The sequence below is a fragment of the Labeo rohita genome, chromosome 9 (assembly GCF_022985175.1).
Source record: "Labeo rohita strain BAU-BD-2019 chromosome 9, IGBB_LRoh.1.0, whole genome shotgun sequence".
Lineage (NCBI taxonomy): Eukaryota > Metazoa > Chordata > Actinopteri > Cypriniformes > Cyprinidae > Labeo > Labeo rohita.
In genome coordinates this window covers 5,306,392-5,334,197 of record NC_066877.1, presented here as the reverse complement: position 1 = coordinate 5,334,197, position 27,806 = coordinate 5,306,392, and the positions used below count along the sequence as shown (strand labels likewise).

The 27,806-nt window shown below is 36.5% G+C and overlaps 1 protein-coding gene across 4 annotated transcripts in view; it reads left to right on the top strand.

Annotated features, from left to right (window-relative positions):
* The window catches only part of myo1b (myosin IB), a 77,782-nt gene that overhangs the window by 35,354 nt on the left and 14,622 nt on the right, over positions 1-27,806 (top strand). For all 4 annotated transcript variants that reach the window (XM_051119273.1, XM_051119274.1, XM_051119276.1 and 1 more), the window contains exons 6-18: positions 291-337; positions 6,364-6,427; positions 12,373-12,471; positions 13,538-13,641; positions 16,611-16,758; positions 18,020-18,138; positions 19,661-19,747; positions 20,115-20,180; positions 23,224-23,328; positions 24,939-25,001; positions 25,284-25,484; positions 26,106-26,332; positions 26,739-26,939. In XM_051119273.1, the coding sequence (XP_050975230.1) occupies positions 291-337; positions 6,364-6,427; positions 12,373-12,471; positions 13,538-13,641; positions 16,611-16,758; positions 18,020-18,138; positions 19,661-19,747; positions 20,115-20,180; positions 23,224-23,328; positions 24,939-25,001; positions 25,284-25,484; positions 26,106-26,332; positions 26,739-26,939 (1,531 nt within the window). The remainder of the gene's footprint in view (positions 1-290; positions 338-6,363; positions 6,428-12,372; positions 12,472-13,537; positions 13,642-16,610; positions 16,759-18,019; positions 18,139-19,660; positions 19,748-20,114; positions 20,181-23,223; positions 23,329-24,938; positions 25,002-25,283; positions 25,485-26,105; positions 26,333-26,738; positions 26,940-27,806) is intronic.

The following is a 27,806-nucleotide window of genomic DNA, read 5'->3' as shown; positions in this document are numbered from 1 at the left end:
TCATCTTGTAGCTGAAACCGGGTTCAGCTCCCTGATAAAATGTAATCCTTGGACGCATAATTGCTTAGGGAAAATTTATCTGCCAAATCTATAAATATATATTCCATTCAGTGTCCATCAGAGTTACCTAAGTTAGGCCGTCTATGTATTTCATGCTTCATGAATATTATGAAAGGTAGCTGAGAGGATACAGGATCATTTTTCTACCAGATGACATCAGTCAAAGTACAATTGTAGTGTTGAATGAACTGGCTGGCGTGACTAACTCGCAACATGTTATTCCACTGCAGCTTTTGGGAACGCCAAAACCGTGAGGAATGACAACTCGTCTCGATTTGTGAGTATCTCTTTCTTTTTCCTGACAGATTATTTACGACTGTTTTGATGCTGCTCCTCCCTCTAGAGTGTGTTTGCTTTAGATTAGATCAACATGGACTTTTGATCCGTAATGTGAACAGAGGCAAATGATTCTATTGCTTTCCATCAACCCACCCCTAAAATGATGCAATGCTTTTTTTGGGAGTTTGATTTTGCAAAATGGTACTGCAGCATTCCTGCTTTGCTTCTTATGGACCAGCACTGAGCACATCTGCCCCTATTCTGACACAGCAACACTAGAGCAATGGCTGTTCGTGCACACAGTGGGATTCAAACAAAACTCTGTGTAACCTCTCTGGCAACCACCTCCAGATGCCTCTGAGTCTGTTCTTTTTTTCCCTGTCCTCCATGAGGACAGACTCCCACAATGTCATTTAATCTAGAGATTAGCATGGTTAAATATCTCTGTTTATGCAAATGTGTTTGAGCCGTTGCTCTTTGACAGTTTGGCTCTTTTCCAACTGTCCGTCACAGCTTGACCACACAAAGTAAACGTATACTGAGCTATAAAGTGTGTACTTACAGAGGTCAGACCACACAGCATTGTCCAGCGTGTGCTTTCGGAGGTTCAACAGAGGTGCCGTTCAGTTTACATAACAGGGAAAACAGAACAGTGTTGAGTCAGTGTTGTTGTTGATGATTTTTGTCCTCAGGAAACTTACCAGATCTAACTTTTAGTAACTCGTGGGTTCGTTTGTTGAGCACTCTTACTGACTCCTGCATCATCCACATAAAACCATTAGTGTTGCATAACAATCTTTAGCCAGGAGCCCTTTGTTTCAAAACCTAGCCTATATAGCATTTTGAGCCATCATAGACACTCTCAACACAAAGTTGTTTCATTCTGAATTTTATTAAAGAAGTCCACCTCGAGAACAACAATTTACAGATAATGTATTCACCCCCTTGTCAGCCAAGATGTTCATGTCTTTCTTTCTTCAGTCGTAAAGAAATTGTTTTTTGAGGAAAGCATTTCAGCATTTCACTCAATATAATGGACTGATATGGTGCCCCGATTTTGAACTTCCAAAATGCAGTTTAAATGTGGCTTCAAACGATCCCAAATGTGGTTATAAACGATCCCAGCTGAGGAAGAAGGGTCTTATCTAGTGAAACGATCGGTTATTTTCATAAAAATAATACAATTTATCTACTTTTTAATCTCAAAGGCTCATCTCGTCTTACTCTGGACTTTTCCAGTTTGTGACAGGATATGTCGAAAAACTCCCATCTCATGTTCTCCCTCAACTTTAAAATCGTCCTATATCACTGTTTTACCCTTTTTGTTAAGGGTGTTTGATCTTTGCATGTTCACCAGACTGTGTCGGTACTTCTGTAGCGATGTAGGATGATTTTGAAATGATTTTTGAAGTTGAGGGAGAAAATATGATCAGAGTTTTTCAACATGCCCTAACTGTCTTGAGCCAGAATACACAGAGTTCAGGGAGAGCAAGATAAGATGAGCGTTTGAGATTAAAAAGTATTTAAATTGTATTTTTTTTTTTTTTAATAAAAATAACCGATCGTTTTGCTAGATAAGACCCTTCTTCCTCGGCTGGGATCGTTTATAACCGCATTTGGGATCGTTTGAAGCGCATTTAAACTACATTTTTGAAAATGTGGGGCACCATAGCAGTCCATTATATGGAGAAAAATGCTAAAATGTTTTCCTCAAAAAACATAATTTATTTACAACTGACGAAAGAAAGACATGAACGTCTTGGATGACAAAGGGGTGAGTACATTATATGTGAATCTTTGTTTTGGAAGTGGACTTCTCCTTTAAGGCAGCATTGCATCCTTTGTGGCAAAGGCAATCCCATACTGCATGGTGGCAAACAGTAGATCCAAGATGGTTGCTCAGGTGAGAGAAATGTTGGTCATAAAGAAATAAAAATAAAACCGTGTCATGGTGTACAAGTAAAAAAGTAAACATTTTACCAAATAATAGTGTGCCCTTGTGAAAAAGTACTCCTTTCGCACTTATAATTTACAGTTAAGTATATTATTTTAATGTTTCCAGACACTTTATAGCTTTTTAACTGCATTTAAATTACCATGTGATGTAGTTCACATTTGTATGAAATGCAGTTAGTTGTACAAGTGCTTTTTTTGAACCAGCAACATAAGACTTCAGCACATCTTTATATGTAATTTCATAATTACTAGTATTGTAAATTGCACTGACATGCAAATATAACTCAAATATATTTTAATGTCATTTCTGTTAAAGTTTGTATGTCATGCATTCAGACATGAATACAGTTAATATAGTATCATAATAACTTTCATTATTAAATCATTAACAAATATTATATAATGCTTAACTGAGCATTAGTTAATATGTATTCAGAGAGCTAGAAATATGAGATGATGTGCTTGGTAATGTTTACTAAAAAATATGAAACATTACCTAATAGATTTCAAATCATATGATCATGCACAGGTTTAGTGGTATGGGTTGGTTAGGGGATCAGAAGTTTACAGAGATCAGTTTGATTGTTGTAAGAGAACAAGGTTCAGTCTTTTTATATTACATTGTTTTGATTTAAGTATTTTCTTTAAAAATAATTTATTTTCTCCGGTTGATGTATGAATCAAGGAATATCCTGTTTAATGATATACAGTAGTATACTAATGTAAGTGTTGAGGCAATAAAACATGCTTTGCACCCAAATTACAATGTGTTATGTCTTTAGCAAACATTTAAATAAACTTAACTAACCACCCTTTACACAAACGGTGTTACAGCAGTTAAAAGTTCAATGCCCATAAACATACTAAATAATTAGAAAACATTCATAAACATTTACAAATAATGAATAATTTTAACTTTACATTGAGTACTGCAAAAACATAAACACGTGATTAATAAATGATTTGTACAGATGTGACAATAGGGTGAATTCAGGTCATTTGGGACACAATGTGCCATTGAGATGACTGCTCATAAAGGGTACTAATGATTAGTAAATGTTTATAAACATTGACAAATGATGAGTAGTATCCACTTTAGACTGCAAAAACATTAACACATAATTAATAAATTATGTGTTAAGATGTGTTAATAATAGAAATCTACAAAACAAAAACAGACCAAATATGTGACCTTTACAGACTGGGATTAAGTTAAGTAATATGTTAAAATTAATAGTATAAGTGCTTTAAATGACTAATTAAGCTAATTTTTTTTCACAACAATTGTAACAGTAAAAAAGAACATTAGGTAATGCATGAAATTCATGAGTTTAATGACATTGGTTAGCATTCATAAGTACAATCATTGAATAACTTATGTTAAAATCATTTGTAGATTTTATTAGATTTATTAATAATGTAGATTTATTAATGATGCTTTTAATCATTGTAAACTATCTGTCAAAATCATTTAAAGATTTTTCAAAAGTGCATGGTCATATGACTTGAAAGTTTAATGACAAGTATTTCAGTTTAGATGAAATAATGATCGATTAATCGCTAGGTAATGTTTCATAAGTTTATTCGTAAACATTAACAAGCACATTATCTTAAATTTCTAGCTCTGTGAATATGTATTAACCAATGATCGGTTAAAGGAGTCCACTTGAAAAGAAGTCCACTTCCAGAACAACAATTTACAAATAATTTATTCACCCCTTTGTCATCCAAGATGTTCATGTCTGTCTTTCTTCAGTCGTAAGAAAATTGTTTTTTGAGGAAAACATTTCAGCGTTTCACTCAATATAATGGACTGATATGGTGCCTCGATTTTGAACTTCCAAAATGCAGTTTAATTGCAGCTTCAAATGATCCCAAATGCGGTTGTAAACGATACCAGCCGAGAAAGAAGGGTCTTATCTAGCGAAACGATCGGTTATTTTCATAAAAATAATACAATTTATATACTTTTTAATGCCAAATGCTTGTCTTGTCTTACTCTGCCTAAGCTGTTTTCGTTCTGGTTCATGATAGTTAGGATATGTCGAAAAACGCCCATCTCATGTTCTCCCTCAACTTTGAAATCATCCTATATCGCTGTATTACCTTTTTTGTTAAGGGTGTTTGATTTTCTTTGCATGTTCACTTTGCAAAGACTGGATCGGTACTTCTGCAGCATTGTAGTATGATTTCGAAATGATTTTTGAAGTTAAGAGAGAAAATACGATTGCGTTTGGGGTCGTTTGACGGCGCATTTAAACTGTCTTTTGGAAGTTCAAAATCGGGGCACCATAGCAGGCCATTATATGGAGAAAAACGTTGAAATGTTTTTCTCAAAAAACTTAATTTCTTTACGACTGAAGAAAGAAAGACATGAACATCTTGGATGACAAGGGGGTGAGTACATTAAATATGATGTATATGTCTTTGTTTTGTGGACTTCTCCTTTAAGCATTATACAATGTTTTTTTTTTTTTTTTTTTTTAAGATTTATTAAAGAAAGTTATTATAAAGTGTTACCAAACAGGAATGGACGTAAATTCCATTCAACAGTTGTGTGGGGGACAATAAATATAAAATTTAAGCTCAATTCAAGAGCAGTTTTTGAAAGGGACACAAAGATGTTTTGCCTTAATTAAGGCCAAACTGCCTTAAAATAGGGACTTTTGTGTGTACTTGGCATTTTGGTGCACTGAAAAATGATCTTATGTCTGTAATTTTATATGACCAACAACACAAAGCAATAGTTGTTTAAATATGAGTAAGGTTCGTAGGTTCACCACATGGTCATATTATAATTATTATATTGTCTTGCATCCTCCACATAGTATTTAAGTTTCGTCTGGTACAGAGGATGTCTCTCAGTTAGATATTCAACAATAGAAAGTCCACTGATCATCATTTTTAGTAAAACCCAACACAATGGTAGATCTGCAATATTAGCCTAATATCAGTTCACACACAGGCTTTGCCGTGTTAGTTAGTAGTGGGGGAGTTGCTATACAACAAGCTACAGTATTAAACAAGCCAAACAAGCTAGGTGACGTTATAATCCCTAGCACTGCAGACTCATAGAAAAATAAATTGGTGACTCAGCATCATCAGAGAAAAGAATCACTTCATCTGATGTTTAAAGTAAATAAAATAGCCTTGACAGCCTACTTACTGGAGTTTGTTTTGTCCTGGAGTAAAACGCACCACCTTGGTTAGACTGCTCCCTATGTAGGCAGCAAGCCAGCTTGACATGCCTGGGAACTGAACTATTTCTGCAGTCTAAGGTGATGGCATGTTAACACCTTGAGATTTGGAATTTCATATGTTTTGTATCTCAAGCACCATTTTATGATATAGTTTTTCAACCACTATGGCTGTGATTTTTCTCAAAGCAATTTTTAGCTGTTACTTCCTGTGTTGGCAGAGGATTTTAGAGTTCTAAGAGTTTATTCAGCAGCCTCTGAGGCAGTTTCCTTTTGAAGAGCTGTTGGATATAAATAAAGAGAGAAAAATTTAACTGGCTCCAGAGACACTGGGCTTACTGTTCCTTTCCCAAATAGTGTGCGGAACAGAAAGACAAAAAAAAAGTTTCTTTTACCATTACAGCAGCAAAAAAAAAGCCTCTTCTCCCACAGTAGTCCATTACTCCATTGCAAATCTATGTATGATTGGCAGCGTGTGTTATGAACGGGCCTGTGCTTAGAGAATTGACTGCGCTTAGAGGGAAAGTCTTTTTTTTTTTTTTTTCCTCCCATTTGCCTCACGGAAGGCTCAAATTTCAGCCCTATTTGCAGTGATCACTGCCCTCGTTGTCATGCGTCTTTTCCTACCATCAGGAACCACAAAAAACAGCCACGTGGTTCTCCGCAGCAAGCCTGCCATTAGTACCAAGGGCCTTGATGCAATGTCACCACTTGAGATGGACTCGCTTCTTAGACCTTTGCTGCTTAGTTATATCTTATTTTGACTGCACAGGAAGGCCGTGTTAAACAACAATAAAGAACCATGTCATCAACTAACCCACCATGCACTTTTTTTTTAATGGGATGTGCTAACAATTTATTCTTTCTACAGGGGAAGTACATGGATATCGAGTTTGACTTCAAAGGAGACCCCATTGGTGGAGTCATCAGTAATTGTGAGTATAATTACAAGGTGGCAACCAAAGAGTATCCCTGTAATAGTGGCCAAGTAGAAATATAGGAATAGTTTACCCCAAATCTGTCATTATTTACTCACCCTCAAGTTGTTCCAAGCCCATATACTGTTTGTCTGACATACGGAAGATGGAAGTTTAAGCTCCCAAATGTGCAAAACGTCCAAATGACTTGTGTCATACACTATTGTTCAGAAGTTTGAGGTCTATCAGTTTTTTTTTTATTTTATTTTATTTTATTTTATTTTATTTTATTTTTTTATTTATTTTTATTTTTTAAGAGATTTGAGTACCATTATTCAATATTTTCAGTATTTAAGGACACAAATTCACTTAGCTTCCTAGTCATTTTTTTAATATTCTTCAAAATTAATAAAAATAAATAAATAAATAAAAAAACACACACCAAATCAGCATATTAGAATGATTTCTGAAGGATTTTGTGATGCTGAAAAGTGGCATAATGGCTGCTGAAAATTCAGCTTTGCATCACAGGAGTAACATTTATACATTTAAATTTAATTATATTAAAATAGAAAACAGTTATTTTAAATTGTACTAATATGCAGCATGAGTGACTTGTTTCAAAAATATGAAAAAATAATAAAAAAATAAATTAAAAATGTCTTTTAAATGTTAGTGTATATGGATTTAGAACACTTGGAATTTAGCGCACACCTGTTATACTACTATTGTGGTTATCATGAACTGTTGATTTATGGAAAATAATTGCGTGAACATTTTTCAGAACATTCTTTCTCTTTTTGTGCTTTTTTGGAAAAGTGTGAAAGTTAGAAAAAATGGAGTGTAAAGACGACGTAAGGCAGAATAAATGATGCTAGAACTTTCATTTTGGGCAACTATTTCTTTCAGAATTTTATATAAGTGGCTGTGCCATTACTCTTGCTCCCAGCTGTGTACTTTCAGAGAGGGCTTTGGGAAACTGTGATGCATTTATACACACACAAACCATCCAGAGCGTGTCCTTATTTTGTAGCACCGTAGCATTGGTTCCTGAAATATGCCCTTGAGCCTATCTCTCTGCAAATTCAAAGCCAGACCAGCAGTCTAGTTGGCTTGGCACACATACTTTTGACTCTTGAAACCAGTGGTGCATTTAGCTAAAGATTTCCTTATGCATTTTGTTCATCTATAGTGTTGAGTGTAATTGAAAAATTGAAGAATGGTGACCTAAAATATGCACAATCTCTAATACATATGTGTCAATATCATGATATGATGCTGAAATTTATAATGTTCATAACTTTGAGAGTGCATTTTGTTTCATGTCAACTAACCTGTTAAATAATTGCTGACATAATGGCCAATTTCTAAACTGTAGAAACATTTATCTTGTCTTTAAATGTCACCCTGGAACACAAAACCAGTCATAAGTGTCTATTTTTTGAAATTTGAGAGTGCAAAAAAACAAAAATATTGAGAAAATCGCCTTTAAGGTTGTTTAAATGAAGTTCTTAGCAATGCATATCACTAATATATCAATTTATTTATGGTAGGAAATTTACAAAATATCTTAATGGAACATGGCCTTTACTTAATATCCTAATGTTTTTTGTCATAAATAAAAAATATATAATTTCTTTCTGGCTACTTTGTATAGGTTTCTGTGTAAGTACTGGTACTTCTGATTGGGCTGAGGCTGGTATTTTAGCGAGTTTGAAGTAAAAGTATTTGATGGACGTATACTATGTGTCAGGAGCATTGACTCAGTATCATTATCTCATTTTTGACCGAGATGGCTTTTAGCTGGTTTTGCATCTGAACTCTTCATATATTTTTGGCTATTGCAACAAATATGCCTGTGCTACTTACAACTGGTTTTGTGGTCCAGGGTCACAAATGGAAACAAAAATGCTACCACTTGGCATTGAGAGATGAATCACCCTAAGTTTGTTTTATCACAGCAACTTCCTCTAACAGTTGACACAGTTTGTCCATTTGCTCACTGATGTGAGGAGAGTTTGTAACCTATATAGTACAGCAGTTTGAGTAACTAGTCGATCAGATAGTGTGCCACCATCCACGTGAGAGAATCGATCAATCTGCCACTCTTAATGAAGCTGTTGTGATTTATCTACATCCACTCCATCTCATAAAAGGAAGTCAGTAGACCTAATTAATAAACCTAATGATATTTCTTTTGTGCTCATATTTAAAGCAGCACTGAACTACTTTCTTCACTCAACAGTTACCCCTTTAGCCCAGATTTAGAAACTCCTCTGCTTTGGCATATGAACACAGTGACTTTTCTTAAGGACAGCAGGGCCTTCGCCTGTTTTCATTTATCTCTTATTTTGACTCCACAAACAGGGAAGACACAGGAAGTGAGAGCGAAATGTTACTGTTTTTTCCAATGTTTGATTGGAAGAGCTTAAAACAATCCCCACAGCTCTTACTGAAGCCCTTGGTAGAGTTCCAACCACTTGGTCGGCTTATATTCAGTTAATACGTAGAGTTACATTTCAACTATGTTTAATGGTGCAACACAAAAATATTTACTAGTGTGTAAGTTGTAACTTACTGCCTCTTTATGTTAAAGCTAGGCTAAGATGTAACTTGCACCCAGATAGTGCTGTTTCTGTCTGAATTCAGTCTAGTTTAAACTCTTACAGCCTCATGTAGTCTGTACAATAGAATCTATTGTGAGTGCTTGAAAACAACCAAGTTGCATGTCCACAGACAGGCTATAACAGGATGCTACAGACTGCTTTGAAGCCTGAGGGCTTTCCTCCAAATAAGAAACAATCTTAGAGTCATCTGATACAGCATCATTTTCCCCACTAGAAACTGTTTTTGGATGATTTGAACAAATAGACCTCATACACCAGAGCTCTAAACGGCCAGTATTGTAAGGCTTCATAGACATGAAGTTTATTGCTAATGGTAGGTGGAAACTTTATGCTGAGAAATATTTCAGTTTAGCCTAATTCTTAGTCACGATGACACGTGTCCTGTATAGAAAAAGGCAATCCCACAATGCACTGGACCAAGCTGAGTGGAAAAAAGCCATTCAAGATGGCAGATGAAGCAGATGTTTAGCATCTTACTGTTTTTAAGACACCATATCAGGTTAACCCTGTAAAGCCTGATATATGACATCAGTCAAAACATTTTATGGCTCATATGGTATAATATAGTAAGAATATGGAGTGCATTCTTGAGGAAAAAAAATCCAGAGGCTCAAACTGAGAAAAAATATGCAATTTTGTGCAGTTTTTGATATTCATACACTACCAGTCAAAAGTTTTTCAACAGTAAGGTTTTTAATGTTTTTTAAAGAAGTCTCTTCTGTTCATCAAGCCTGCATTTATTTGATCTAGAGTACAGCAAAAACAGTAAAATTTTGCTATTTTAAATAGCTATTGTCTATATGAATATATTTTAAAATGTAATTTATTCCTGTGATTTCAAAGCTGAATTTTTAGTATCTTTACTGCAGTCACACGATCCTTCAGAAATCATTCTAATATTCTAACATTTATTGTTATTATTATTATTATTATGTTGAAAACAGCTGAGTGGAATTGTTTTCAGGTTTATTTGATTAATAGAAAGTTTAGAAGAACATTTATCGGAATTAGAAATCTTTTGTAACATTATAAATGTCTTTATCATCACTTTTGATGTTAATTTATATAATTTCTTTCAAAAAAAAATACTAACTGAAAAAATGTAAGCTTTTTATTTCAGATAAATGCTGATCTTTAGATCTTTCTATTCATCAAAGAATCCTGAAAAAAATGTACTGTTTAAATATTGATAATAATAATAAAAATGTTTCTTGAGCAGCCAATCAGCATTAGAATGATTTCTGAAGGATCATGTGACACTGAAGACTGGAGTAATGATGCTGAAAAGTATCTTTAATTTACAGGAATAAATTACATTTTAACATATATTCAAATAGAAAACTGTTATTTTACATAGTAAAACATATTTCAAAATGTTGCTGTTTTTGCTGATCAAATAAATGCAGGCTTGGTGAGTAGAAGAGACTTATTAAAAACAACACTAAATATCTTACTGTTCAAAAACTTTTGACTGGTGTATATCCAGAAATTAAGATGCAATTCTGATAGCTCTGATAGCTTGCAAAAATGTCCAGCAAATGCTAAGTAAATGTTTATATTACTAATAATATAAACATTATTCTTATGAAAATCTGTAAAAGTTTCACAGCACAAAGACATGTGAACCACGACCTGAAGGTGGATGTTTTTACAGTTCTACTTAGATGCATTTAAGATGCATTAAATAGGCCTTAAATATGATAGTATGAGAGCAGGCATTATAAGGTTCACAACAGTTTTGCCACAGAGCAGTGTTTGTTAATTCAGTATTTTAATATCAAACTTACTAAGTGTTTATATTTGTAACAATGTATTGGAGAAAATCTGCCTATAATGGCACATTCTGTTGAATTATTCTGCGCTAGGCTTGACTGAATAAGTCAATGCAAAGCAATCAAGAGAATAAAGGTGGAAGTGGAGGACAGAAGTTACTGGCCATTCCTGGAGTTGTGTTAAAGCAATAACAAAGGTCTACGAGTGTACAGGAGGTGGAAGGTCAGAGTGGACTCCCCTCAAGGCTAAAGTTTTCCTGCATTCCTCACACTTATTCTCCCTCAGATGCTACTCTTACACCAGAGATTTATCTCCGGAGATTAAAGGAGAGGATGGGGGAGAGGAGAGATACTCAAAGGATACTCTTTAGTGTTTGATTACCGTTGAGGTAGGTTCCACAACAGGGGATCTCTAATAGGGCCATAAACTATTAATGAGCTTGTGGCCTACAGCCACTAGGCCACTGCTGTGACAGACATCAGATAAACCAGAAAGTGACAACTGCTCATTGCTATCTTGCTTTTGTGAGTAACCTTATTTCCCTTGGACATTTAGTTTCATCTAACACAGAAGTTGATTTATTTGATGCCTCATATTATAGCATTAGGCTTTTGATATGTTTAGAATATTAGTATATTTACACTAAAGTGGTTGAATAACCCACAAGGTTGGCCACTGAATAATTTTCATTTAAATTAGCCAATTTACCAAAACAGCAATGTTTACCTCTATACATGCCCTACCATTCAAAAGTTTGGGGTTTTTATTGTTATTTTTTGTTAATGGCCAAATAAATAGCATATTTAGGTCATGACAATAATTGCAATGCATGCTTAATTTTTTATCACCAGCAAAATCATCTATGCATATCCCAGGTCAACTGTCAGTGACTTTGAACTGTCAGAGAAGGTTTTATTGGTGCTTTGTTAAGCATTATCAGAATTTCAGTATTTATAGATAGGTAGTTGCTCATATAAACAATGCTCCTTGTCTTATCTCATATCATGCTAGTAAATGTTGTTGATAAGGTAATCACAGCTTTGAGCTGATGCTGCTGTTTTCTAATGGGCCCACATCTGGATGGAGCGTGGGTGGTGTGATGTGTTCCTCTCCCCACAGATGAATATCTCCTGTGAGACTTCCTGTCTCAATCTGAATACAATGAACAATGACAATTTCACCATGGATACCTAAATATTCATTCTAATATAAACAGGAAAACACCTTTGTTTTTTCCCTGAAATGGCTGTTCTGTTTACTGTATAATAGAGAATTGTCTATAGCTGGCTTCATCTGTGTAGTGCTTCACTGGGAATTCCGCAATTAATGCTTTTATTCCGCATTTTCTGAAGTTGAAAACACATTGACTTGTGTCTTTTTCAGAAGAAAATATCATTGCTTGACAGCCTTATGTTCTGTCTCTGTTCTGTCACGGTCGCTAAAAACATTCTGGCTGTGGAGAAAATGAGTGGAATTTTTCACTTTAGAAAACCCTTTTGTACCTCTCTGTTTAAGCTGAGTCAGCTGTGAATGCTCATGAAATGTTTTGTGCTTTGATCACAGATCTCTTGGAGAAGTCCCGTGTGGTAAAGCAGCCCAGAGGCGAGAGGAATTTCCACATCTTCTACCAGCTGCTTTCTGGAGCATCAGATGACACACTCAGTAAGAGACCGCTTACAGAGTTTTAATGATTTAATGATTATTTGCATTCGGGATGCACAATGCGTTCAGCTGCTTTTAGAACGTAGCATGGAAAAGATTGTTGGATTACACTCAAACATACCTGAGTTAAAGACTCTGGGGAAACAAATTTATGGTCCATTCATGGTTTATTTGCATTCTATTGGACCATGGTCATTGTTTGACATTTTTAATAAATGAGAACACAATAAAAGACTTTGTTTTCAAGAATCAAAGGCGTAAGCTGAATACCACATAGATGTAACAATCTTATGGCAACTGGGTCATATGAAATTTTTGAGAAAACCAAAGATAGTATCCACCCTATTTTTCAACACAGAAGTAAGCCATTTTCTATGAATGTGTGACACTATAGGGAAATAACGAGAAGAGTAACAAAGTGCTGTAAATGATAAAACTGTTTGTAATACAAACCAGTGTGTTCATAGTTAAGATAATAATACACACCAGTTTGCAATATCAAGCAACAAAACGAGCAGTTTTGTACAGCTAACAATTATAAATGACACTGGAAGCCAGACACATTAAATTTACAAATAAAGGTGGATAAAGCAGGGCTGTCCCATCCTGCTCCTGGAGGGTCAACATCCTGCAGAGCTTAGCTCCAACCCTAATTAAACACACACGAACCACCCAATCAAGGTCTTCAGACTTACTAGAACAGGGATAAGCAACGTCAGTCCTGGAGTGCTGAGTTTAGTTCCAACCTCACCTGTCTGTAGCCCTAGTGATTCTGAAGACCTTGATTAGCTTGTTCAGGTGTGTTTGATTAGGGTTGGAGCTAAACTTTGCAGGACATCGACGCTCCAGGACCGACGTTGCCTATCCCTGTACTAGAAACTTCCAGGCAAGTGTTTGGAGCTAAATTCTGCAGGATGTTGTCCCTCCAGGAGCAGGATGGGACACCCCTGATATAAAGAGAAAGTACAAAGAGTGATCACTCATAGAAACACAAATGAGTTGCATCAAAGATGGTTGTCAAGTAAAGTGAATTGCCTTCAACGCTCTAATTGTATTTTTCTTTCAGAAAAATTGAAGCTGGACCGAGACGTCAGCAAATACAACTACCTTAGCCTGGATTCGGCAATAGTCAATGGACTAGACGATGCTGCCAATTTCAGATCAGTCAGAGTAAGTGCTTTCAGGCCTACCATAATCTGCATACAGTAGCTGGTTCCTGACACGTTATAGCATGTGAGTCATTGGATCCAACTGTCTTGGGATTAGCTTAGATCCATGGCACCCCGTATGATGAGAAGTTAGCAAAGCACCTTATCTCCCTGGCTTAACTGGATAAGATCATCCTTTACCCCACTGAGGTGGAGTTTGATCTGAGCAAAACACTTTGCCTTGTGTCATTATGTAATTTGAGCTTCATTCAAGCCTCTACTTGAAGACAGGGAAGTTTTCTTGAGGGGGAATTCCACCTGCTCACAGCTGACTTGTGTAAATAGAATCAGGGCTTCTGTTTCTTTCATGCACACTTATTGTTGTGAAAAAGGGTCATGGGTCATAGGATGGACTGTTGTTGCTTTCCAACAATGACTGTATGATTGTGAGATCCATCTTTTCACACTGAGGACAACTGAGGTATTCATATGCAACTATTACAGAAGGTTCAAACGCTCACTGAAGCGCCAGAAGGAAAAAACATGCATTGAGAGCTAGGGGGTGAAAACTTTTGAACAGAATGAAGATTGAAGTTTGATATTAAAATACTGAAGGCTAAAGAAGATAGTTACATGCTTCCCAGAAGACAAAATAAGTTAAATTGACCCTGATTTTGAAATTCAGAAAGTTTTCACCCCCCTGCTCTTAATGCATCGTGTTTCCTTCTGGCGCATCATTGAGCATTTGAATCTTCTGTAATAGTTGCATATGAGTCCCTCAGTCAGAGTCCCTCATGTCAAATATCTCATTCAGGTCAGTACTAAATCAACAATAACATTTTGTATGACCACTCTAATTTTGGTAAAATGATTAACATTTTTAATGATTCTGAAAGGGGGATGTAAACTTTTGACGTCAACTGTGTGTATATATATTTATATTTATATTTATGACATGTATTTTTAAAAGTTAGCTCCTGGAGATCTAACTTCCTGCAGAGTTTAGTTCCAACCCTGATCAAACACACCTGTCTGTAATTATCAAGTTCTCCTTCAGATCCTAATTAGTTGGTTCAGGTATGTTTGATCAGGGTTGGAGCTGAACGGGGTTGAGCACCCCTGAGTTAGCTATAACAAGGGATTATAATTTGCAATAATAGCTATGATTTAGAAGCATCTAGAATCAGTATTACTGCTTTTGTTTATTTAATGACCTGTTAAGACAAGTGACTTTTTCATTAAAAAGTTAGTTCGCCCAAAATGAAAATTGTCATTAATTACTCACCCTCATGTCATTCCAAACCTGTAAAACTATCGTTCATCTTCGGAACACAAATTAAGATAGTTTTGATAAAACACACAAAAGTATTTTCGTAGCTTCATAAAATTAAGGTTGAACCACTGATGTCACATGGACCATTTTAACAATGTCCTACCTTTCTGGGCCTTGAACGTGTCAGTTGTGTTGCTGTCTGTGCAGGGTCAGAAAGCTCTCGGATTTCATCAAAAAAATCTTTATTTGTGTTCCGAAGATTAGTGTCTTACAGGTTTGGAACAACATGAGGGTGAGTAACAGAATTATAACAGAATTTTCATTTTTGGAACTTTCCCTTTAACTAGCCCGAAACTTTCATCCTTATTGTGGAGCCTGTTCCCTGCTTGTCATCTGGAAATGAGAATGTCTGTGTCCAAGCAAACAATGCAGCCCACATTAAACTGATCAGAATTCAGCACCGTATCAGACAATACAGTGCAGTTCTGATGAACAATAGGCGTAAGCCAAGCTCCATGCTGACATCAGAACACCCTAACTCAGCATGTGCTGGGCCTTTGGCTTTGTCTTTTAACCCACGTGCCTGGGGAGTCAAATCTAATTAATTAGAAACATGTCGTTTTTTGCAGCGTAGACAGTTGTAGTTTGTAAGATTAAGCATAAATAAGGCACTGTGTGTAGGAGACAGTAAACACTTCCACGAGGGAGGATGGTTGCTATTTATGCTAGGCTGTAAATAATATACAAAACTCCGCAGAACGTTAAAACGTTTGTCTTGTTAACATGAAAAGAAAAAAAAAAAACCTATTGAAGTTTTTCCACTCTGGAAGGATAAAGTTGTGTTACCATTTATTGAGAGATAAAGGAAGTTATTGGTTTGTCGTTTACTTTGAGCTGCATCACATTTCAGCTCTTTACAGCTTGCTCACTGTTATCTCTGGCCTTTAGACCATTGACTTTGTCAGTGAACCGCTTGCATGTTTATTATCAGCAATGCCATGACATTTCAAATGTAATTTATGGCTTCACAAGAACAAATATTAACACAAGCTGTTGTAGAAGACAAGCAACATGAGAGATCATAAGCTGCTGATGATGCTATTGGCTGAATCTACTGTGAAATTTTGAAAACCTGTTACTTATTTCCCTGTGCATCCATAAATTAACAATATTAAAGGAGTAGTTCAACCAGTAATGAAAATTCTGTCATCATTTGCTCACCCAAAAGTTGTTTCTAAATGTGTACAAGATTTTTTAAGCTGTTGAACACAGAGGAAGATATTTTGAAGAATGCTGGTAACCAAGATATAAATGAAGAAGTATAATATGTGCTTTGATTTAAGAACTTTTTTTTAATATGTATGACTGAATTGTCATTGTCCTCAGTGATAATTGAGAATCACCACTGAGAATAAAAATGAAAGTGTCCACAAAAAAAAGACTATTTTTACTGGAAGACTTTGTTTCTTGTTTCTTTGCTTGATTTTTAAAGGTGTCAAAAACAAATTATTCTTAAGACCAGCTGCAGTACTTAATCTTTTCTCTTTGATCAGCTGTGGTGTGGTGGAAATTTCAGTTCAGCACCCTCAGGCTGTCCATTAGTGGTGTTGTTATGGGCCAGTCAATCACTTGACTGAAGCCACCATATATCCTGCCATGTTAAATGTCCATCAGCAGACTGCTATTGACTAAATACATTTTCTCTTTTGTTTTCCCAGAATGCCATGCAAATTGTGGGCTTCATGGAGGATGAAGTTCAGTCAGTACTGGAGCTGGTGGCTGCTGTTCTGAAACTGGGAAATATCGAGTTCAAACCAGAGTCTCGTTGCAACGGCTACGATGAGAGTCGAGTCAAGGATAAGAACGGTAAGCATTTGGCTCTTTTAGAAAGCATTGCCCATCCAAAAACTTGCATTACATTTTTTAAACTTCTGGTTTGTAACAAATTACACTTTCCAAGAAACTTAATGTGAATGATCAGAAATCACAATCAATATTAGATATGCGATAAACAGTTGCTAGCATTGAAAACCAAATGACTATTAATTGTGAACCAACATGTACTGTGATCTTGTATGTAACAGTGCCTTCATCTGCTTACCAGGTTGGTCACTACTGCCATCTATTGATATGTCAAGAGTTATTTACAATATTAGCTTGCAGTTGGTGGTACACAGTCAATCAACACCTCGCCGACTTGCTCAGAAAACACTTGCACCCTGTACCATTTGTGCATAAGATTTGTGCTTATGTGCTAGAATTAATCTAATACTATTTAAACTATCTTATAATTCCTCTGTAATTATTATGCATTCAGTGTACCACAGTTTAGTAAACAATTGAAGGCAAAAAGTTCATTCAATATAATTATAATACTTTAGCAGACCTAAATATTCACAACTGGAAGTGTCAGTAAAATGACTTTTAAACCACTTGCTTAAGTTATCAGAAGTATAGCATTTTTATAGCAAAAAGTTCAACTTAAGATTTAAACTTTAAATAAAAAAAGTTAAACTTTTATGCTGTAAAAAGTACGCAACTAACCAAAAATATGCACTGCAAATTAGAGTTGTTTATCCCTGGTTGTTTTAGTAGCTTCCTATGGCAAGGGTAGTGGTCGGCCCAGATTAAGCATCACAATGTCAACATTTATATTTATATACTACAGTGTCTGGTTTGTCTGCAGTGCTTAAACCCATTAGCAATAATGTTCTTTCCTCTGCCCTTTTGACCTGAATAGCTATGGGCTGAAATGTGACAGATTGAGCTGGTGTGGGACGAGGGGGTTGTATACCTGATGTCCAGATCCTTTCAAAACCCCTAGAGAGGAGTACTATTAAAATACTCTTCAGCTTAAACCTCGTTGAAAGGGGCTTAATGTGTATCAGTCTTAACCTTGACCTCTTCTAGGAGACAGGCCTTTGATCAGAATGATTGTTGTTTTTAAATTTAAAGACACTAAAAATGTTTCATGGGTTTTTTTTTTTTCTCCCCCATAAGAGACGGTTTATGTTTATCTGTGGCAATTGGCAAATTAGTTCAAATTACATTAACACACTATCCAGTCTATCCATAAATAATTCTTTAATCTGATCTGCCTGGGTTTGTTTTGAATTTCCTGTCTCAGACCTGAAGGAGATGTGTGAGCTGCTGGGCATTGAGCAGTCCGTGCTGGAGAGAGCATTTAGCTTCCGTACCGTGGAGGCCAAGATGGAGAAGGTGTCCACCACACTCAATGTGGCTCAGGTCAGCGCATGCATGCTTCTTGTTCGCAGGTCAAACTCCATTTAAATGGAAGAAAAAAAACAAAAAACAGCAACTTTCAATTTCAACTTCAAATATAGCTTCGGGGTACAAGCGCTTTAACGCATTTAAGCATATTTGGAAAAAGACATTACATATTGTTTAGCAAACCTGCAACACCTAAATCAATAATTGGAAAAAAGGATTTTTGGCAAATACAGGTAATTTGCCATAGAAAATTTTTTTAAGATTTAGATTTAGATTTAGATTTTCTTTGTTTTGTTTTTTAACGTTTATGACTGTTATAGCGCGAGCTGTGGTCTGATCTCCTTAATACTTTGCATACTTGCTTAGAATAACCTATCACCTGTGCTCACCAGGTTTCATGATGTTTTGAGTTTTGACTTCAGGCTTTAAAGGATTTTGTCTAAATTTGGACAGGCCCTTTTTCTAAACAACCCCATTATAGACCCCCCTCCCCATTTGAACCCCTTAAAAATACCACATGAAGACGTCCGTTATGTTCAAGTTTAGTGGAGATGGAATAACACTTCAGACAACCAAGGTCCCCAGAGTTCACAAACATCCGGCCAGACAAAAACAGCTAGGAAAGTCAAAAACGAAATGGCTTTTAAAAGCCTTGTGTGAAAGTGGGAAAAAATCCTTGCAACTGGAGCACTTAATTAATTAATTAATTTATATATTTATTTACAATTTCTGAATTCCTTCCAAATCAATAGGACAGGGGTGCCTAAACTCGGACCTGGAGGGCTGGTGTCCTGCACCAGTCTAGCTCCAACCCCAATTAGACACACCTGAACCAGCTAATCAAGCTCTTACTAGGCATACTAGAAACTTCCAGGCAGGCGTGTTGAGGCAAGCTGGAGCTAACCTCTGCAGGACACCAGCCCTCCAGGACGGAGTTCTATAGGAATTTGATAGTAAGCTACAGTAAAGCTGTTCGTACGATAACTTAGAAAAGACAGCCCACATTAGAACAGCCTGAAGGTCTGGCAGGTGTAGTTTGAGAGCTCTGGGAGGGGCACACATTAAAAAAAATTATGTTTGGGGATTGATATTTTGGAAGAAAATGAATAAACCGTTAACCTTACTTTGTACAATAACAGTATGTTTGTCAAGCTAACATAATAATTAGAGGTAGAAAGATACTACAGGCCAAACCTCACTAAAGGCTACTGGAATGCATATGAACCCGACGGCTTGATTACTGCAGTAATAACATCTGAGTAAGTTAGCAAATTGTGATGTGTTTTTGGCGTAGCATCATGATGTTAAGAGTTTAGTCACTAATTGATAATTGATAGACGACAGGCCTCAGAGCGTTTGGGTCCAAGCCACATGATGAGTTCGAAAAACAATTTTGTCTTTACAAGTGGGATCATTTTGTTACAGCCATAAGACATGAAGGGAGTTGAAACTAGAGATTAATCAATATCTTGGATAGATAATGTGTAATTCAGATGTTCTGGACAATGATTGTAATTTAAGACTTCTCCCATTTCAGGCCTATTATGCTCGTGATGCTCTTGCCAAAAACCTCTACAGTCGACTGTTCAGCTGGCTGGTGAACCGAATCAATGAAAGCATCAAGGTATGTCTCCTTTTATGAGCAAAAAAAGTCCATTGTTAACAGTGTAAAGGAGTATGAAGCACAACTCACACATAAATAATTTTCAAACTAAGCAGCTTTCTGTTCAACGCATCAAATTTGTGCAACCAGTTTGAACTTGATGCAAAATATGTGGTGTAATCTTTCACCCTGACATGAAATTTCTGATTACGTGAATTTGTGTTTTGCCTGGATTTTGTCTAAATTAGCCAAATAACAGTAAATGTGACTGTACATTCATAAAGCTTGAATCGTACTCTGTAAAACTGCTCAAGATGCTTATAACCATTTTTGTATTTAGAGTGAGTTGGTTTCTGCCTTGTGACTCACTTTCTTCTTTTTTGATCAGGCTCAAACCCAAACACGCAAGAAAGTTATGGGAGTCCTGGATATTTACGGTTTTGAAATCTTTGAGGTAAGTAATTTGGTCTGGGATTTTAAAAATGATGTCTCATAAAGTTCATATCACCACCTGTTCATCTCAATCTAACACATCACAGTGCATGCAAAGGCAGGTTTCCACACACCCATAGACTAACAAAATTTTTGGATGATGATGATGAAAAGTATCCTGCATTTCTGTACTGTCACACTCACTGCAGGAGAGTACCAGGAGAGTTTTGTAGATTTAAAGGGGTCATCGGATGCAAAGTTCACTTTTACATGTTGTTTGAACATTAATGTGTGTTGGGAGTGTATGTACAAATCTACCCTATAATGATGAAAATCCATGCAGTGGTTTTTAATTAAATTTTAAAAATAATATCCCCTTTTTCAAATCGAGCCATTCTAAGATGGCGTCACACCGACAGAGGCCACTCCCATGATAGTTGATTGACATGAGCGTCTTTACCTCAGACCCATCCTACAATAGCTGTAACAGTCTGACCTCCATTGTTTCAATGCCAGAGCAGGGATGTAAGTTATACGAGAATATATCCAGTCGAGCGATTGAGGTGTTGTGTTGCTGGATGTGATAATGAACGTAGTGGTCGTCATTTATTCCCGACATCTGAGCCGCTGAAGATGCAGTGGATTACATTTGTCTGTGAAGGGAATGCGCCTCCCGATCTACATAAATGCGTCTATGTTCATGCAAATCATTCGTGATCCAGCTTCACCTACAGCAGAAATGAGGTTAAGGGTTTTTTTTATTTATCTGTGTAATTACCTTTCCTAATAACAAGATAGTTAGCAAGTTTAGCTAAACACGTTAAATGTGGATAAAGTAAACAGGCTCATGACTCCACAGAGAGTAGAGAGGGGCGAGTGAGCAGAGCTCATTTGCATTTAAAGGAACAATCCCTCAGAATGGGTTGATTTTTGCAGAGCTCATTTTGACATGATAAAAAAGGTGTTGTTTTACACAACCATTGAGAATTTTTAACCAAAGTATATTATGGACTTTTCATTAAGACTCTGAGAAATCATATCAACTTGTCGAAAATGGGCATCCGATGACCCCTTTAAATATAGAATTGCACCTGTGTGCATTATTTTCTTAATGCCAATTACATGACTGTAATGACTTTTTGCTGTTTTCATACTAAGTCCCACAAGTGTTTGCCGTAATACAGAGAACAGCTATTTAGGCCCAAACTGAAATCAATATTTTTGTTTATTAAGTATTTTGGCTAATTAAAACTCATAGCGCCACCATTTTTTTCAGTCTGGGCCTACTAATTCACCTTTAGGCACTTTGGTTTACGTTTGTCCATTGCATGTGTTCTGCTGTCTGACTGTATCACTCTCTCCTGACTGTTGTTTATGTTGTTGTGGCCATGGAGACAGGACGGAGTAAGTAGACCTGCAGAGGAAATCCCATGGCAGTGTGCATGCTGCGATTTTAGCACTTAATCCTAGTCTTAATTCTGCTCTTTTACCTCCGCAGCATAAGCCACTGCTAGAGCAAAACCCTGAAGTGTTTCCTAGTAGTATTAGTATGACCTGTACGCTTGATGTTACAGCATTAGCTCCATTCATCCTGAACTTAGAAGACCTTAAAGGCACAGTTCGCCCAGAAAGGATAATTCTGTCATTATTTATCACCCTCAAATTGTTCCAAACCCATATCATATGACTTTGAATATAGTGTAATACAGACTATTTATATAGTTCTTTTATGGTATTTTTGGAGCTTGAGGGTGATTTATAATGACACGATTTTCATTTTTGGGTGAAGTATTTCTTTAAGCTTTACTGAAACCAGCCAGAGAGCTGCAGTGTTTTTTTGAGCTTTTTGGGCTTGAGAAAATTTAAGAGTTGTTGAGGTCATGCTTTGAACAGGTTTACCTCTCATTACTCCTAGAACGCTGCAGCTTCAGGCTGACATGCCAGTGCGGCCTCTTAGCAAAGGCTGCCAGGATAAAACTGGCATTGCCAAGTAAAACAATGAGCTGGTGCTTTTCAGCATGCCATATGTTGCCTTTTGGAAATGATTTTGGGCTTTTCCTCAAGCCAGGCCCATTGGAACTGATTGCAGTGGCTTTAGTTGCAGAGACTAACATGCAGTAGGATTGCTCTGAAGATTAAAAAAAGAAGAGGATTGATAATTCCTGAACCCCAGCGTCATGGCTAAATAGTACAATCCTAACTGTTTATCATAAGCCAATGAGCATAACATTGAGCATTACTGTTGCTTTAATTCAACAGTGGTGTTGGTTCACTGATTGGGGTTTAGCATGAGAAAGGGAAATGGTTAGTTTTTCTAACATCGGGTTTGTAACCCTGAAAACATTTACTGTGGGTGAAGAGGTTAAAGACTTCACCTCCATTAAAAGATGCAGATAAGATTATGCAGCCTTGATGTATATTGTACCATATCACGACTTCATATAATCTTCGCTATAAAGAGCTGTTTTGTAAGAGCAAACTTTGTTCAGGGTTGTTTTACATGTGATATACAAGTGATTTGCTATGATTTCTTTAAGGCGGCGCCCCATGATGATTTTAAACAGTTGTGTTTTAGTTGTGAGAGTCACACAAACCATTTTCACAGGAAACATGTGCTCATCTGTAAGCGTTCCATCAAATGGCAATTAACGACTGCATTCGAATTTTCTCAGATTTCCCCATCACAATTTGGCAGCAAACCAGTATGAAGCTTGCTGAAATAAAAGCATTGTTTTTGCGCAGATTCAGTGGAATGTCTTCGTTAGATTTTGTATTACATTAGGGGAAGCAATAAGCATTTACAGATTTCTACAAAAAAATTTCCGTATTTGTCACAAAAAAGGTAGACTTTTTTGTGACATTCCATCCAAAAGTCACCAAAGAAAGTCACCAAATTTTCCATCTTATAGGGGTACCTAGAGAAAGGTGTTTAGCAAATAATGTTGAGTGACTGTTGCCGTTTTAGTGCGCCAGTTTGCAGTGTGCAGTGGTTTAGTTTGCAGTGTACATTTTAATTATTTTCAGAGTTCGTCTATGGATTCTCATTCATACTTCTGTTCCTGCAGGACAACAGTTTTGAACAGTTCATTATCAACTACTGCAATGAAAAGCTCCAGCAAATCTTCATTGAGCTTACTCTCCGCGAAGAGCAGGAGGAGTATATCCGTGAGGTAAACAACACCTCTACATGATCACTAATAGGCAATAGTCTTCCTTCAACTTCTGTGCCTCTAACAGTTTTGAATAAAGTTACCTTGTAAGGAAAGTGCTTTCGGACAGGTAACGTAACAATTTTAACATGCATTCATTTAGGCATAATTAAGAAATATCTTGCTATAAATAGAACTGAAAATAAAAAATGGACATTTATGAATTATTTGACTTCTGTTAACCACATCTTTGGTTTTATACATAGTACTATGCAGTATTCAGTATGTAGCAAGCTAGTGTTCTCATCCAAAAGCCTTTGCCTACCATTTGCTTCCTTCTATCAGTCCTTCTCCTTTTGCATTGTGATTGTGGGGACAGAAACGATCCCTCACTCTAGTCAGAGTAAACACAATTGCCCCTGAAGAGCTTGGAGCTCTGTTTGCTTTCAGAGCTCTGAGTATGTGCCCTGACGCTGCCGTGACCCCTGCACTGTGATATTCCACTCTCTGGCTTCACTCCAGTAGAGTGCATGGGAAAATACCGCTGCTCTGAAGACCGAGGAAGGACGCAGGGGTCTAGGGACCAGTCTGCCCCAATCCACATTCCACATTCCCCATTTTTGAACCCTCCTCCCGCATACATGTACCTCCTAGTTCGGGGAGCTTTCACACAGTCCAATTAGCCCACAGCTATTTTCCAGCTTGTTACACCCATTGCCTTGATTGGCTGTGATTTGTTGTTTAAATCCATAGGGTTCCATCTTTCTCTAATGGGCCGTAAATGGGTCTGCACTTCAGAACCTAAATATCACAAAAACGGTCATGACACAGAACAACATGGACATCCTGCCATCTGCAGTGTGTTCATTTATTGAAACGCATGCGTTTATACAGATTGTTGTGGTGTGTGGCAGTTTGGTTTGTAATTGTCATACAATTAACTGCATTTTATCCCCTTTTTCCCCCTCAATCCCCAGTGCAACTCTTTCATTCACATTAAACTTATAGTTAAGTAATAATCATGACAGGACTACTCCTATGCAGTATTAGATATCTGTTGTCGGAGCTGGGTAGTAATTTATTACATGTAATCTGGATTACATAATCAGATTTCCAAAATCAAGCACTTGTAATTAGAGTATATTGCATTTTATAATGCTCATAATTAGATTACAGTTACTTTTTTATGGATTACATGATTACATATTGTTGACACAATGGCAGTGAATCTTTCTTAATTTAATGGTTCACCATTTAACTTTGACTATATTCACAATATAAAATGGCCATGTAAATGGTTCCCCACGTTAAAAAAGTAATCTAAAAATAATCTATAAGTAGTCAGAATACATTACCTAAAATAAGTAATGTAGACTACGTTATTAACTACAGTTTTCGTTGTGTAATCAGTCATGGACTACATTTTATAAATCTACCCAGCTTGTCTGTGGTGTACCGGTTCACGTATAGTAAAGCTTGTCCACATCTTTCCTGAACCACTCAGGTTTGTCTGTTGGCTCTACAGGATTAGTCTTAAGATAGTCTTCTAGGAAAACCCCTTTTTAGAAAGAGAAAACCGATGGAAAGTAAACAAAACAAACCTGTGATGTACCTCTATTTTTTTTCTACAGGGTATTGAGTGGACAAACATTGAGTATTTCAACAATGCCATCATTTGTGACCTCATCGAGAATGTGAGTCTGTTTTTGACAGTTTTATAAGTGTTGCAGACAGCAATCTGAGACAGTTATGTTCTTTGTTACTATAATCCTAATATTCGCTGTATTGTAGAGCCTGTGGAACAGAAACTATGTTGATATATAATATTAAATTAAATAAGGATGTCTATTCAAAGTTCATTTAGTCAGGAGATTAGCATAAAGATGACCTCAAAGCTTACAGACCCACAAATCTACAATTTCACAAGGTTTATAAGATATTGTATTAGATTTGATAACCATTATTCTTGTTTTCAGAACAAGAATGGGATTTTGGCCATGTTGGATGAGGAGTGTTTGAGGCCAGGCACAGTGACAGATGAGACTTTCCTGGACAAGTTGAACACCGTGTGTGCCGAACACCAGCATTTTGAGAGCAGACAGAGCAAAAACTCCAAGTTCCTCACAGACCACAGCCTACCACACAACTGCTTCCGCATCCAGCACTATGCTGGCAAGGTGAGGCCATAGAGTTTCGCTGTTTCAACATCCCTGAAGCTTTCGCTTGCTTTTTGTTTTCAGGTTTACATACAATGCCATGTAAATGCATCACATGCTCACAATACTTCTTTTAGATGCAGTGTTGTATATGGATTACGTTTGTTTATGAAACATGACATGTTAGCGAATGATTGTCACATGCTATGTGACACTTATGAATAGTGAACTAGGATGCCTTTTATAGTGTTCTTCTGCTAATTTGTGGAGATCGCAGTTCATTAAAGGATAACCCACATGCAACATTGATGTTTTTGCATGTACATTGAATTCAAAAGCAAAAGCAGCCATACATCTCATCCATTGCAAAAATGGCAGCAATGTAATTGGCCACATGCTTTTTATACATACAAAATTTGGTGAGTTTTCGTTGTATGTAAACTGAGTTACAGCTATTCAAAATGACAAATAATATCAATAATAATGATAGGAGAAGCCAGAGGGATCCAGCATACACTAATCTGCGAAATTTGCTTGTGTAAATGCTTTCCAAGGCACATTGTGTGTTTTCAGAAACAAGCACACTGTAAAGATCTGAGCTGTGTGTATTGAGTTATTGAACATAAAATTCTGTGTACACAGGTGTTGTATCGGGTAGAGGGATTTGTGGACAAAAACAATGACCTCCTCTACAGAGATTTATCCCAGGCTATGTACAAAGCCAATCACAGCCTTATAAAGATTCTCTTTCCTGAGGGAAACCCAGCTAAAGTGAACCTCAAACGGCCCCCCACTGCTGGATTCCAGTTCAGAGCCTCAGTGGGAACGCTGATGAAAAACCTGCTGACCAAGAACCCCAACTACATCAGGTAACTTCTGAACCATTTTTCTTTTTGTAGATTTTCACTTTTATTAAACAACAGGCTTAAAAAAAAATTTAGAACTATTTCGTATTTTTAGAAATATACAATATATTTTCACTTTACCAAACTAGCTTTAAAAATGAAAAAATAATAGTTTAAGAGTTTCAATTAATATTTATTTTTATATTTTTAGTTTGTTAAAGTTTTAGTAATGCAGTGTATTTATTAAATTAAAGGATTTTTAAAAGATTTTTATTTTTCATTAAACATGAATTTAGTTTAAAGTATTTTAAAATAAAATTAAGGCTGGGAAATGATCTAGGCATGTTCTTGACAATTTTCTAGATTCACCCAATAATTTTTAGATTTCTATTTAGTATTAAGTTTATTGATTCAAGTCCTTGTTTTTTAGGTGCATCAAACCCAATGACAAGAAAGCAGCCCACATTTTTACAGACTCACTAGTGTGTCACCAGGTGCGCTACTTGGGTCTGATGGAGAATGTACGCGTACGAAGGGCTGGTTATGCTTTCCGCCAGGCCTATGAGCCCTGTCTGGAGCGCTACAAGATGCTCTGCAAGCAGACCTGGCCACACTGGAAGGGCCCAGCCAGGTTAGACCTCAATGTTCCCCATGTTTTTGTACTGAATTCTTCAGCAGGCTTTGCTGTTTTTCTGAACATATTGTTCAGCTGATGTCATTATATTGTCATCACATAAGATTAAGCAATTCTTCCAGTGACTACCTCCACCTGCATGACCCTTTATATACTCATTCGTAGATATTTATACATGCTGTTTCTTGTCTTTAATCTCCCTCCGTGCCTTTCAGGTTTAACGGTTATGTTAACACCGCTTGGCTACAAACATTTTTCAGATTGACTTCTATCTGATGGCAAACATGCCAAGACAGAATTGGCCCTCATAACTATGTCACTTCTGGACACAAAATCATTTCACGAAATAGTTTGATAGGAGAATCGGTGGTGTTCGTAGAGATTCGGAGTCGCACATCTTATCATCTTATCTTTGGAATGTTATCATCGTCTCTATGCCGACAGTGGCTAGACTATGTTTTACTTTTCTTTCAGATCACTCAGACGTGGTTTGTTATCATTCACATGGTGCATGTTTCTGTGCTAAATCATACTACACACCTTTACTTTGTTTCATTGTCTACTCTGTGACTTTTGTTGCTGTCTGTTCAGTGATGTGGGTGTATTCATTCCAGAGTCTGAGAATACACTGAAAATAACTTTGTTTTTTTGTTTTTGTAACCTGAAAAAAAAAAAGAAGCACTATTTGCAATCTCAATCATGTGTAGATTGGTAGTGTGGCACTAACAATGCCAAGGTTGTGGGTTCAATTCCCAGAAAATGAGCATATTAGGAAAATATATAATTAGAAGTCGTTTTGCATAAAAGTCTCTTCCAAAAGTATATTAAAAATGAGAACCTTTGGAGCCCTTGTCAGCGCAAGTG